The 13,732-nt window shown below is 47.3% G+C and overlaps 1 protein-coding gene across 1 annotated transcript in view; it reads right to left on the reverse strand.

Moving 5' to 3' along the window:
- TTN (titin) overlaps positions 1-13,732 on the reverse strand; it is a 315,644-nt gene that overhangs the window by 10,693 nt on the left and 291,219 nt on the right. Inside the window, exons 291-309 of the mRNA XM_045294579.1 lie at positions 11,595-13,661; positions 11,181-11,483; positions 10,514-10,819; positions 10,122-10,412; positions 9,729-10,025; positions 9,301-9,606; positions 8,079-8,384; positions 7,713-7,994; positions 6,717-7,310; positions 6,292-6,579; positions 5,904-6,203; positions 5,210-5,512; positions 4,049-4,351; positions 3,343-3,927; positions 2,908-3,213; positions 2,492-2,791; positions 1,505-2,080; positions 1,092-1,397; positions 31-624 (exon numbers count right to left, since the gene is read on the reverse strand). Of these exons, the coding sequence (XP_045150514.1) occupies positions 31-624; positions 1,092-1,397; positions 1,505-2,080; positions 2,492-2,791; positions 2,908-3,213; positions 3,343-3,927; positions 4,049-4,351; positions 5,210-5,512; positions 5,904-6,203; positions 6,292-6,579; positions 6,717-7,310; positions 7,713-7,994; positions 8,079-8,384; positions 9,301-9,606; positions 9,729-10,025; positions 10,122-10,412; positions 10,514-10,819; positions 11,181-11,483; positions 11,595-13,661 (8,613 nt within the window). The remainder of the gene's footprint in view (positions 1-30; positions 625-1,091; positions 1,398-1,504; positions 2,081-2,491; positions 2,792-2,907; positions 3,214-3,342; positions 3,928-4,048; positions 4,352-5,209; positions 5,513-5,903; positions 6,204-6,291; positions 6,580-6,716; positions 7,311-7,712; positions 7,995-8,078; positions 8,385-9,300; positions 9,607-9,728; positions 10,026-10,121; positions 10,413-10,513; positions 10,820-11,180; positions 11,484-11,594; positions 13,662-13,732) is intronic.

A 13,732-nucleotide genomic window follows, 5' to 3' on the forward strand; every position in this document is an offset into this window, starting at 1 on the left:
CCAAACTTGCATTTACTGATTCGTTCCTACCTTCCACTTCTAAGGAGGCAGTGCCAGACACAGATCCCCCTTGGTTGGTAGCTCTGACTTGGTAAACTGTGGCATCGTCATCTGTGACGCTTGCAATGATGAGCTGGTGGTAGCCACCCTTGAACTCTTGAATTCGGTACTTTAACCCATCAGCAATGATTTCCTTGCCTTGTCTGTACCATTTCACCACAGGTTTTGGATGGCCAGTCACTTTACAGACCAACGTAGCGTTGCTCTGATACCTGACATTTAGATTTCTCAGTTCCTCTTTAAAGTGAGGCGCCTGAATCGGGACATCAGACTTAGGAGTGACGGGCTCTGATATTTCACTCCATTCACTTTCTCCACCGAGGTTTTCACATTTCACACGGAACTCGTATTCAAGACCTTCAATGAGGTTTTGCACTGAAAAGACGGTTTCTCGGATTTCCTCTGTTGTCACAGCAATCCACTTGTTCTGCTTCTTCTCACGCTTCTCAAGGTAGTAATTTCTAATCTTTGCACCCCCATCGCTGGGAGGCGGCTTCCAGGCCACAACACAGGAATCTTTGGTGAGAGCAGTAATACTGGGTTTGCCAGGAGCACTTGGCTTTTCTATTGAGAGAGAAGAAAAAAAAGTTTTGAGTCGTGAGGTGAGACAGCCTTTTGTTTGACAGCTAGGGAGAGTGCTGCTGTCCCATTCTGGGGATTGCAGTTAAGGTCGCAAAACAAAATGGGTATGCATTGTTGAATGGAAAACTAATTTGCTTGGTAAAATTTCACTCATCATTTTACAGAATCCTCTCTCAAAAACAGAACATGATGAGCCCAAAGTTATCTTAAAAATAGCTATTACCATATTTTATGCTAAGACACTTATTCCCTTATAAGTTCCTTTGGAAATAAGACCAGGGAATATATTCCGCCTCTTAGAAATGCAGACATTTCAATGAAGGTGAAAGAAGAGGCATTTGGACTTTATCTGAATCTGTTGTTTCTTTATCAAGTTCATTTCTGTGAGAGAGTTTTGGGTGGAGAACGGCTTTCACCAGATGGAGACTGAGACATCGGCTTGTACTCACCAAATGGACTCCTAATGATCACAACGGAGGGGACTTCTAAAGGCTCACTGATACCAAAGGTATTCTGGGCTGAGACCCGGAAATAGTAGCCGGCATTTTCCGTGAGGTTCACAATTCGACAGGTTGTCACGGAGATGGCTGAAGACACCAGTTTCCATTCCGCCCCTTCCTTGGCCTCGCATTTCTCTACCACGTAATTGGTGATCCAGGAGCCTCCGTCATCTGCAGGTGGCTTCCAGCTGATCACAACAGAGTTCTTCAGAAGAGCTTCGATCACAATCGGGCCTGTCGGCTTGTCTGGTTTATCTGTTGGAGAACAAGGACAATGGGTGTGGTCCTCGTGGAGTGCTCCTTGTGGAGTGCTCCCTCAGGCTCCACCCCCTGTAACACCCAGCAGGGAAAAGGGAAGATACCTTGTATTTCCACATCAAGCATGGCATCGACTGTTCCGAAAACATTGCTGAGCTGAACTTTGTATTTCCCTGCGTGGGTCTTATGCTGCACGTTCTTCAGGACCAGGTGAGTGTAGTGCTCAGTGTTTTCAATAGTAATGTTTTCTGAGTTTTGCAAAAGTTTCTGGCCATGGAACCAAGTGATCGCAGGGATTGGTCGGCCGATGTACATGACATGAAGCCTAAGTGTAGAACCCACAGCCCCATAATACTTCTCTTTCAGCGGGTAACCAGGATGGAACTGGGGCGTTGCTTGCAGGAGAAGCTTACTGCTGGTCTCGACTTCTCCAACCTCATTGGTAGCGATGCAGGTATAGACGCCTTCATCCTCTTGTTCCTCTGTCATGACTGTCAGAGTATGTGTGCGGCCATCTGAAGACATTTTGTATTTCCGGCTCTGCACGAGCTCCTTCCCAAACCGGTACCATTTGATGTCAGGGAGAGGCCTGCCAACGATCTGGCAGGAGAGCTGAGCAGCTTCCCCCAGTTTGGTGGTGACATCGCTCATTTCTTTGCGCACTCCTGGAGCCTCTCCAGCTGAAAAGTGGTGAGAGGTAACATGACATATGTCTTGTTACTGCTGATTCTATAAGCTCTCTTGAGCTATCAGAAATGAATTTATCTTTCAGAAAAAAACCCCAACAAATTACACAGTATCCCTCCCTCTCCCCTCAAAGAAACAGTTCTGTACTGTAGCCCCGAAGTGGTGGTATGGCCCACTTTGGGAAACACTGCATTCGAGGGAGACATTTCTTTCCCCGGGAATCTGTGCTCCTAACATCTGCTGAGGTTATGTGTGACTCATCCATTGTGGCCTGTGTAGCCTCTGCTGGAGTAAGTGATTTCTTTTCAAATTCTTTCCAGAGATCTATTGAGTATAGAGGAGGAGTTGGCCTTGGTAGGTTGCCCCATTTATTATTCATCAGCAGGGAACTAAAGGCTACTTACATGTTAGCTTAGTCTTTACAGACATAGTGGTTCTTCGGGGTCTGCTAAGTCCGGTCTCATTCTCAGCAAAAACTCTGAATTCGTATTCAGTAGCTTCCAGCAAACCCCCGACTGTGAACTGCTTGTCCTTGATACGGTCCTTATTGCTCTTCTTCCAGGCACTGTCTCCAGACTGTCTGTATTCGACCCAGTAGCCAAGAATATCTTTACCACCATCGCATTCAGGTTTCTCCCACTGAAGGGTGACACTGTCTTTGGATATTGACAGAATCTCAAGTTCTCCAGGTTGGCTTGGTTTATCTGAAATATTGAAAATTGATTAAAAAGGCTATACATGTTACTGTTAAAAAAACCAGGAAGACTAAAGAGGACTCGCTTCTTTGACATCCACCCTTTCATTGAAACGCCTTCCTTACCAAATGGATCTTTGCAAACAACTGGTTCTGAAGCCGGGCTGGTCTCACTCAGGCCGACCTCATTCTGTGCGATGATGCGGAACTGATACTCAGCATCCGGCACAAGGCCCGTGACGGTGTACATTGTGGTGGTTATCTGGGTCTTGTTGTGTCGGACCCACTTGTCAGTTGTTGTTTCCTTGCGTTCAATGTAGTAACCGGTGACACGAGAGCCACCGTCATCTTTGGGCCGAGACCAAGACAGGCTAATGGAACTCTTGGTCACGTCAAGGACTTCTGGAGGATTGCTGGGAGGCTCTGGAGGATCTAGCAATGTCAAGTGGAAAATATACATCTTAGAGCACAGTCCCAAATTGTGTAAACGGATGGCGTTCATTTAAAAATAAAAGCTAAAGGGAAGGACTTCTACATTGTTGTTGTTGAAAGGGTACTTACTCAGTGGGGTTTTGGGTATGACGGGTTCCTCAGATTTCAGGGGTCTGCTTATGCCAAACTGGTTTTCTGCTGAAACACGGAAGTGGTATTCCACATTTTCTTTGAGACCTTTGACCACCAGAGATGTACCCCGGACTCTGGAATCAATGGTATACCAGGCTGCTTTCGGCACTTCTCGTCTCTCAAGGATGTAACCTGTGATGTCAGCACCACCATCATCAGCTGGCGGTCTCCAACTGACCCTCACAGAGCGTGCTTGTATATCATCATATTCCAGTGGCCCTTCTGGGGTGTTGGGACTTCCAATCACCTTGACCTTGATGTAGACGGCCTTCTTGCCACATTTGTTTTCCAGAACCAGGTCGTAAGTGCCAGAATCGTCCCTGTCTGCTTCTTTGATTACAAGCTCAGTGTGTGTTTCAGAGGTTGCGATCATGGCACGCTTGCTAACATCTTGGCCTTCCTTGGTCCATTTACATATAGGGAATGGTTTCCCTCTGATTGGTATGTTAAGTCTGATGACTCCACCTTGTCTTACAAGGACACCTTCCTGGTATCTTTCATCGAGTTCATAATCAGGATATTCTGGGGAAAAATGCAGGGTTACAATTTAGATTTTTTTGTTTTTGTGGGGCGGGGGTGGGATGGGGTGGTAGGTAATGTCTTAGAGCAGTCATAGCAGGAAGCAAATGGTCACATGTCTTACCAAGCATTTCGGTGACTTTGACTGTTCCTGGCACCTCCGCGGGCTCCCCAGGCCCACCAGCATTACATGCCAGGACTCGGAATCTGTATTCAGCACCCTGAGGTAGGTGTGTTAGAGTGTACTCCCGAATCTTGGTGGGGGTGGTGTTACATTTGGTCCATTCATGTTGATCCACTTTTTGCATTTCAATTAAATAGCCTGTGACTTTAGATCCTCCTTCGTCTTCGGGAACACTCCAGGCCAGGGAGACTGATGTCCTTGTTGTGTCAGTCACTCTGGGATTCTGGGGCTTTCCTGGAGGAACTGAGCCAGACAACAACATGCTTGTTAGGTCTGCTGCAAAGTTGAGCACCAGCCGTGGCATCTAACAGATCCAGTAAAGTTGTCAAACATGAACTGTAGGCAGTAAAGTCGTTTAAGCTTGATAAAAATTCCTTTGGTTTTATTAGTTAAACATACTGATAGCTCAGGTTATTTCTCCTTGTCTTGAATATATTTTATTTGTGATCGTAACTATTCTCTTTCATGAGGCATTTTTAGAAACTTTTTAGAAGTAGTCACTTGTTTTCAAAATGTTAACTGATATCCGGCATATATTGTGATCTTATTTTTAATGAGGATAAGACCCATTCAAAAGAAGAGTGTAAATCTTATATACCAGAGAGGCCTGAAGGGGTGGGAGGGGAATGACTACAAAGGGGATTAAAGGATTTCCTTATTTATTTGCTTCTCTTTTGTATGTGAACATGTCTTTATTTCTTTGGGATACATGTCCTTCCCTGCTGTCCTCAAACCAAACCTGCCGCCACTGAGGAATTCCCTTTTAGAGTGCTGGAATACGCTCTGTCTTGCTTGTGGTGGTGACTACGTGTGATGGTCTATGACCCTTTCAAAATTCACAGAACTGTATACTTCAAAAGAGTGGACTTTACTGATATGTAAATTCTCACTCATCGACGCCGACTTGCGGGGACCCTAGGACAGGGCGGAACTGTCCCTGTGACTTCTGAGGCTGTCAATCTTTATAGGAGTGGAAGACCCCGTCTTTCTCCTGCAGAGGGGCGGGTAGTTCAGAACTGTGGACCTTGCTGTTATTAGCCAAACTCTTATCCACTAGGCCACCAGTGAGACTTCAGTAAACTTCATTTAAAGTGTACTTACCAATTGGATCCATGGCCACGATGGGCTTGGAAGGACGGCTGGGTTTGCCAGTGCCTCTGGCATTGATGGCTGTGACACGGTGTTCATACTCTAGCCCTTCAATAAGGCCGGTCGACCGGTACCGCGTCATCGTGACTGCTACTTTATTGACGCGCACCCATCGGTCTGCTCGCACTTCTTTGCGCTCCACAATGTACCCAGTCACTTGGGAGCCACCGTCATCTTCAGGAGGATACCAAGTCAGCGTCATGCCATCACGGGAGACATCAAATATCTGTAATGTTTCGGGGGGTCCGGGAATACCTGCAGCCAGACAGAAATCAACAAAATGGGGCCGTCAGAAGACAGGAAAGCGCTGGCCTCCAAAATGAGGCCTTCTGGGACTATTGCACCGGTTTTCACTTTGCCTTCCTCGACTTACTTCAACTCTGTGATAAATGTTTGTTAAACGTGCATTATGCATTCTTTTTCTGATGATAAAATAGCTTATTCTCCCCTTCCTGTCTCCCACTCCCTTAAAGAAAAAAAAAAGTCTACCCATGTTACAAGCCTACAAGAAAAAGAGGTTTGGAAACCTCAGATGATTTCGTTCTGTGACCTATTGTCATGCACATTATAGCACGTAATGAATTGCTTTGATGGCACATAGCATTGGAGATGCTCGAGAGAATGTTGGAAGAGTCTGAGGACTTACTGATGCTGCTGCGGCATTCTATGACCTCCGACTGCAAGTACGAGCCGACTCCGAAGCGGTTTGTTGCAGCCACACGGAACACATACTCGTTTCCTTCCGTGAGTCTAGAGAACTTAAAGGTTGCTCGAGTCACCGACTCAGAAACTGGCAGCCATCCCGGACGGTGAGCGTCCCGTTGTTCCACTACATAACCACTCAGTGGAGCGCCACCATCCAATTCTGGTGGTTCCCAGGAAATGGTGATGGAAGTAGCATCGATTTCATCGACCTTGATGGGCCCTGTTGGTGGACCAGGCTTGTCTGGGAAGGAGAAAGGAGTCCAGCATATTAATTTTCATATCAGAGCAAAATGAACCAGGGGGCCTCCCTCTGTGTCACACACCCTTACCAAGAATGATAACTTTGATGGTCTCGGATGTAGTTCCAGTTACATTCTTTAATTCCAGTGTATAGTTTCCTGTATCTCTGATGGTGGTCTCACGGATAGTTAATTTAGTCACTTTAGTATGAGTTTCAACTATAACACGCTCTGATTCTCTCAGTTTGGAACCTTCGAAGAACCAGGAAGCAGCCGGAGGCGGGCGGCCAGCGATCGGGATCACCAGTTCGACCGGTCGGCCAGCTGGGACATGGATGGTCTTTTGCGGCATTGTCGAAAGATCGATTGTTGGCAACACTGTAAAAAAAGAAAAAGCAGACTTTTTTTTAATCCCCCCATAGGAGTGAATATTTCTAATGTTAAAATGCCATGGGCATGTTCTCCCTATTTTGCTTTATGACTGCTGTTCCTTTGTGACTGGGACCCGTACGTACCTCTCAGGTCATGGACCCTCACAGCGGTGACGATCTCTCTGGGCTCTGACACGCCTTTCTCGTTTTGCGCCCTCACTCTGAACAAGTACTCTTCGCCTTCGTTCAAGGAAATGACGGTGTGCTCCAGGATGGTGGGCTTCAGCGTGACCACCTTCATCCATCGCTCCGTGCCAGCTTTGCAGGCCTCGAGGACATAGCCTGTGAGCCGGCTCCCGCCGTCATAGAGCGGCTTTTCCCAGGCCAGGGTGACGGTTGACTTGGTGACGTCGATGACTTCTAGCTTCATGGGCACCAGGGGCACTTCGGAGACCAGAACGGCGTCCGATGTTTCGCAGGGTTCTCCGATGCCGTAGATGTTTTCTGGCAGCACCCTGAAGTAGTACATGGTTCCTTCCACGAGTCCGGAGATGCGGAACAGCGTCTTGCTGCACTTGGTCGTGACGGTTTTGAACGCTCTCATGGCCGCTTCGCGCTTCTCAACGATGTAATTGTTCACTGGCGCTCCACCATCGATCGTGGGGATTTCCCAAGTAATAGTCACAGAATCTCTGGATACTTCCTTCACTTTCACGGAAGGACAGGGTCCCGGAGTATCTGAAGAAATAGAATTGAAAAAAATCCACACTTCCTGTTTAACAGATTTGATGGACTTGTGTGTGTGTGTGTGTGTATTTGTGTGTGTACACAGGAAAATATAATGAACAGACTTCCTCTCCTGAGAGGTGACCAAGCCCAGGTCAAGGGGTATGTTCTCAGAGCCCCTCTGTCAGCATGCCTTTGTTAGTTGCTGTAGACTCGATTGTGACTCCTGGCCGCCCCAGGAGTGTCTGGGCAGAACTGTGTTCCAGAGCAGTTGTCAAGGTCGTGACCCTTCATAAGCAAGTCACCAGACCTGCCTTCCACGGCATCTAGGACTAGTCCACTGTCTGACCCTGTGTGGCCCCCAGGGACTCCTTCTTCCCAGCCGAGTCAATGTTAAGAAAAACGCTGACTTACCGAATACTTTAACAAGGACCGTTGCTGACTTTTTGCCGGAAGGATTTTCGGCTTCAATTGTGTATTTTCCAGCATCATACCGATTTACTTTGTCCACGATAAGTAACGTGTAGCTCTCAGTGGTGTCAATAATGGCCCGGCTTGCAAGGTCAACGCCCTTCTTACTCCACGTAACGGTGGGGGTTGGTCTTCCAGATACAGACACCATCAGGCGCAGTGTGGTCCCAGCCCTGAGGGTCACGGTCTTCTTTAGATCGTCTGAAAGCTCAAGGTCGGGTATTTCTGGAAAGTAAACGTGAGACTCAATTACTTCACAAACAGGTGTGGAGAGAACAGAATTCACCTAGAAGTTCATGTTATAAATACCTATTCTTTCCACGGGCTCAATTTCGGCAGTTGATTCGCTGTACTCACTCATACCATTCGTGTTCACAGCAGCTACTCGGAAAGAGTATTTCTGACCCATTTTGAGGTCTGGCACGGTGAATTCAGTATTTCTTAGCGTGGCATTGGTGTGCACTCGGTACCAATGATCGGTGCCCTTTTCTTGCATTTCAAGAACATAGCCTATGATGTCAGCACCGCCATCATACATGGGCTTGGTCCAGGCCAAACTAATACTGCGCTTGGTGGTGTCCACTACTCTGGGGGCAGAAGGTGGTCCAGGGGTATCTGTGGAATTGAATAAGGTGGAAGCAGGTATGACACAAATAGGGAAACAGAAATTTCTTATTTATTTTTTTCTTTGAAACGGAGGTTTCTATTGCTGGTTTTAATCATTCTCCTAGACATGGTTGCTTTTTTACCCACCTTCTCTGTAACCGGCCTCTTTGGGAGTAACAGGATAGTACAGTGCTCTAAGACAGCACTGTTTATTGTTACCATTACACTCGTTATTATTTGAAAAATTAACACTCTAGGTGGATGTTTTCTTTTGCCGCTTTGGCTGGGTTCCTTCCCTTTCTAGCTAAGCTTATTGTGTAGAGGACCCACGTTGAGGGAATTTTCTTTAACTGATCACCTTTCACAGGGATAATGTCACATGTGACCTCTGCATTTCGAATGAGTGTAAAACTCGGTTTACTTAATTTCCCCATTTGTTTCCAGAGTTTATTCCTTTTAGTTCCTGGATTCAAACTCTGTAAAAGGAATTGTCATTATTTTTGAAGCCCTTGTGACAATTTTCGGCTTAGTTTCTCATTCAAATGCTACAGACTTTGCTTCTAGCACGCTTATTCTTTAAAGGGACTTTACCTTTATCTTTTCCATCATTATCAGTGTAAAGCATTGTCCGCTGTCCTTAGAAAGATTTATAAAATATCCCCCTTTCCTACTGACAGTAGAATGATTGCTCCCCCCCCCATAGACTGGCACATGCTGTCATAATTTCCAGTGATGATAATTGCTAACTTATCACAGAAGTTTCATTTAAGATGTTCTCTGAACTAGGCTACATTTTAATAACTCTCAAGCAAGCATATACTCTTCTAGACCCTGCGTAACTTCTGTAACTTAGGAAAAGGAATATTGGAAAATGATTTGTAATGCAGCTTCGATGGGCCGGACACGTGTGATACTTAGCACTCACAGGACGGTTCTCTGCACGCGATGAAGTTGGAAGCATCACTGGGTTCACTGTTACCAGCAGCATTCACTGCGGTCACTCGGAATTGGTACTCGCACCCTTCCATGAGGCCTGTCACCTTCAGCCTGGTATCATACACCACGTAGTCCTTGTTGACCCGGGTCCAGCGCAGGCTCTTCTTCTCACGTTTGTCTACTAGGTAGTTGCTGATATCACTGCCCCCATCAGAATCAGGCTTAAGCCACTGAATGATGATGTGCTCTTTGCCAGCACTTACTTCTTCCGGTATGCCAGGTGGTGATGGAATAGCTGTTTATATTTTTATAAAAATAAGGATGGTCAGAATTATATCACATCACAGTGACAAGATTTCTGTTTCCCGATCCCATTGTCTTTCCACTCCCAAATTGCATAACATGGTTAATACTCACTGAATGAGTTTCTGGCAACAATTGGTTCAGATTCCACAGGCACCCCAGGGCCATACTTGTTCACTGCCTTCACTCGGAACACGTATTCATTGTTCTTGATGAGTCTGGTCACCACGTAGGATAGGGTTGGGCATTCACCTTCAACAATCACCCAGTTGAGCCTGCTAGTCTCGCGCCTTTCTATGATGTAGTGAGTAATTTCTGCGCCTCCGTCTTCCTGAGGAAGGCTCCAGGCTAGCGTGCATTTCTCCTCTGTTACCCGGCTGATGGTGAGCTTTCCACACGGGCCAGGGGAATCTGAAACAGACGTAACGCAATGACAGGCCACGATGAAGGTCATTCTCTCTTCTCACGCTTGAGACTTATAAATTAGAAGACTGGTGACAATCTTACCAAGCACTTTGACCGTGACAGACACGGCCTTGGTCCCACTGGCATTCTTCACGGTTAAAGTGTATTTCCCACTGTCACTTCGGTCACAGAACTTGATCACAGCGGTTGCTCGTTTGCCCGTGTACTGCAAAGAGACTTTCTCACAGAGATCTAGTTCTTTGTCTCCTTTGGTCCAGATGATTTTGGGTTCAGGTTTGCCACCAACTGCAGCATCAAGAACAAGATCCGAGCCTGCTCTGATGGTCACCAGATCACCCTGTAATCTGGCATCCAGTTCGGCTTTGGGTGGAGCTGTCAATAGGCAAAGCAAGTCAATGAATACCTACTAGTTTGGTTTCATATCGATTGTGAACATTAAAAAAAAAGAAAAGAGAATATTGACTAATCTTTACCGTATTCATCTCGGCAAGTGACAGGACCTGTCGATTCCGACCCTTTGCTAATTACACCCGCCGCATTCTTGGCCAGCACTCGGAACTCGTAAGTGTCTCCTTCGCTCAGAGCGGTCACGGTGAAGAAATTGTCTGACACGATGGTATAGTTGCACTTGAGCCAGCGCCCATCTCCCACTTCGCTGAACGGTTTACGTTCTATGATATAGCCTACAACCTTGCTGCCCCCATCATACACTGGGGCAGACCAGATCAGTGACACTGTTGCTCTCGTCACGTCTGTCACCTCTGGTCTTCCTGGTGCATCTGGAATGAGAAAATAAATTCTACTAGGACCAAACATGTATTTCAAAACCAAACCCATCACCATAAGGGTCCGTCAATTCCAGCACACAGAGACACCATAGGGTAGAATAGAACAGCCCCATACCATTTTCAAGGCTATCGATCTTTACAGACGTACACGACTTTACAGACGTACACTGACTTTACAGACAGTTTTCTCCCTAGGCACAGCTGGGAGTTTTCAACTGCCACCCTTTCAGTAAGCAGCCATGTGCTTAACTACTGCACCCCCAGGGCTCTATGGATAAGATTGATAGACAAACTGATTCCCAGGCATATTCCCCCCACCTCCACCCCCACCCCGCTGAAGTTGAATACCTACCAACTGGGTTCTGCGCCATGACAGCTCTGGAGGCTTCACTGGCCTTGCTAACCCCTGCAGCATTGAGGGCATACGTTCTAAATTGATATTCCAGCCCTTCTACCAAACCAGTCACTTTGTAGTTGCACTCTAAGCATGGCACTTTGTTTTCTTTCACCCAGAGAATGGTGTTGCGTTCCTTCTTCTCCACCCAGTACCCGATGATTTTACTGCCACCGTCGTGGTAGGGTTCTTCCCAGCGAATGGCCATGGCAGTGGCTGACACATAGCAGACTTCAGGTCTGGTCGGCGCGCTTGGTGGGACTACACATAACGCAAAGATAGCAAATGAGAATACAGTTTTGCACCATAGGAGGAAATGTTTAACAATAGAGAATTTGCAAAAAAAAAAAAAAGGATTTTCATGTCTCTTACCAAACGGATGTTCAGCAACGATCGGTGCTGATTCTACAGGCTTGCTGACACCAAATCTGTTCTCCGAACTGACGCGGAAAGAATATTCCATGTATTTTGTGAGATGAGTGACTTTAATCTGCGTGCGCTTGACACTGGAATTGATGAGCTGCCAAGATGTCTTGCCGGACTCACGCTTTTCAACTATGTAATTCGTAATGTCGGTGCCTCCATCATCTTTCGGTTCAGACCATGACAGGACACACGATTCCGCCGAGACCGAGGAGACCTCGATGGGGCCAGTTACTGGGCCTGGCCTCCCGATGACCACGACTGTGATGGTAAATGTTTTGATGCCAGCTGTGTTTTCCAGGGTCAAGAAGTACCTGCCGGAGTCGCCTCTCATGCTGTCCTTTACGGAGAGCGTGGTCCTGTCTTTCGTCGTCGTGATACTCACCCTGTCCGTCTCTTTCAGTCTCATCTCCTCAAGCTTCCATATGACTTTGGGGGCAGGGCGACCACTTATTGGCACATCAATGGTAAAAGTGCTTCCCGCTTTGCACGTGATAAGCTGATTGGTGATTCCAGTGAGATCGGCGGTGGGTTCAATTTGAGGTTCCTTGATGAGGACTGATGAGAAGGCTTCCCTGGGCTCGCTGTAGCCAGCATCATTCTTGGCCTTGACGCGGAATTCATATTCAGTGTTCTCCAGCAGGCTCTCCACTGTGAAAGTCAGCTGTTTGGTGTGGCCAGCTTCAACCCAGAAGTCAGATCCCTTTTGCCTCATTTCCAGCAGGTAGCCAGTGATCCGGCTGCCTCCATCGTGTTCGGGTTTTAGCCACGCTAAGACGGCGGAGGATTTGCTTGTGTCGACAACATCAAGTCTCCTTGGGGGAGCAGGCTGTTCCGTGGCTACAATGGGTTCTGGCATCTCATAGGGCTCACCAACACCATACTCATTTTCTGCAGAAACTCGGAAATAGTATGGAACGCCTTCTGCCAGGTCGCCGACCTTGAGGATCTGACGCGTGCACTTTTCACTGACAACCTGCCAGCTGCGGCGACTCGCTTCTCGCTTTTCTACCACGTAGTGACGGACTCGGGCACCGCCATCCAGGAGAGGGGCATCCCACATCAGGGTCACAGAGCCTCGGTTCACATCCTTGAAGCTAATCGGGCCAGGTGGGCCTGGAGAGTCTAGCACCTTCACGGTAAATGTGATTGACTTCTTGCCGCTGTTGTTTTCCACAGTCAGGGTGTATTTCCCAGCATCGTTTCTGCTGCAGTTTTCCACGGTGAGGGTGCTAAAGGAGTCTGTCGTATGGATGTCAGCGTGAATGCTCAGGTTCGACTCTGCTTTGCTCCACACAGCTGTAGGGACGGGTCTACCCTGGTAGGCAATGAAGAGGCGAATACTGGCCCCTGCTCTCACAATGTGAGTCTGCTTGAAGTTTGCATCAATGTCCAACTCCGGAGCAGTTAAGCGGTCAACTGCTTTGATTGTGCCGGTCACTTCACAGCTGTCTCCCTTTCCAGCACCATTGATAGCACTCACGCGGAATTTGTATTCCTCGCCGGCTTGCAAGTCGGTGACAGTGTATCTTGTTTTCACACATGCCTCTGCATTCACCTTGTGCCAGTCTCCCAAGTCAGCTTTGCACATTTCAATGATATACCCAATGATTTCCATGCCGCCATCAAACACCGGCTTGGACCACTCTAAGCTCACCGTCGTCTTGGAGGTGTCTGTCACTTTGACCACAGAGGGAGCGCTGGGTGGGTTGACAGGTTCTCTGCATTTGATTAGCCTTGAGATGCCACTTGCAGGCCCCACTCCGGCAGCATTTTCAGCCATGACATGGAATTCATATTCATTGCCTTCTGTCAGGCCAGTGACTTTGAATCGCGTCTCAGAGACTGGCCGTTTGCTGATCACCTTCACCCATCGTGTGCTCTTCTTTTCTCTCCTCTCCAGAATGTATTGTTGGATTTCATTGCCACCATCCGATTCGGGCCTAGCCCATGTAAGTGTGATGCTATTGCCAGTTACATTGCTAGGTTCTGGAATGCCGGGGGCATCAGGAACAGCTATGGGGCAAAAGAAAGAGGACAAAGAAGGGAATTAGAAGTTTGCTTGGAAAGTGAATCATGTATGACCT

This window comes from Echinops telfairi, unplaced genomic scaffold, assembly GCF_000313985.2.
Source record: "Echinops telfairi isolate 266 unplaced genomic scaffold, ASM31398v2 ScPeMD7_3;HRSCAF=10, whole genome shotgun sequence".
Taxonomy (NCBI): Eukaryota; Metazoa; Chordata; class Mammalia; order Afrosoricida; family Tenrecidae; genus Echinops; species Echinops telfairi.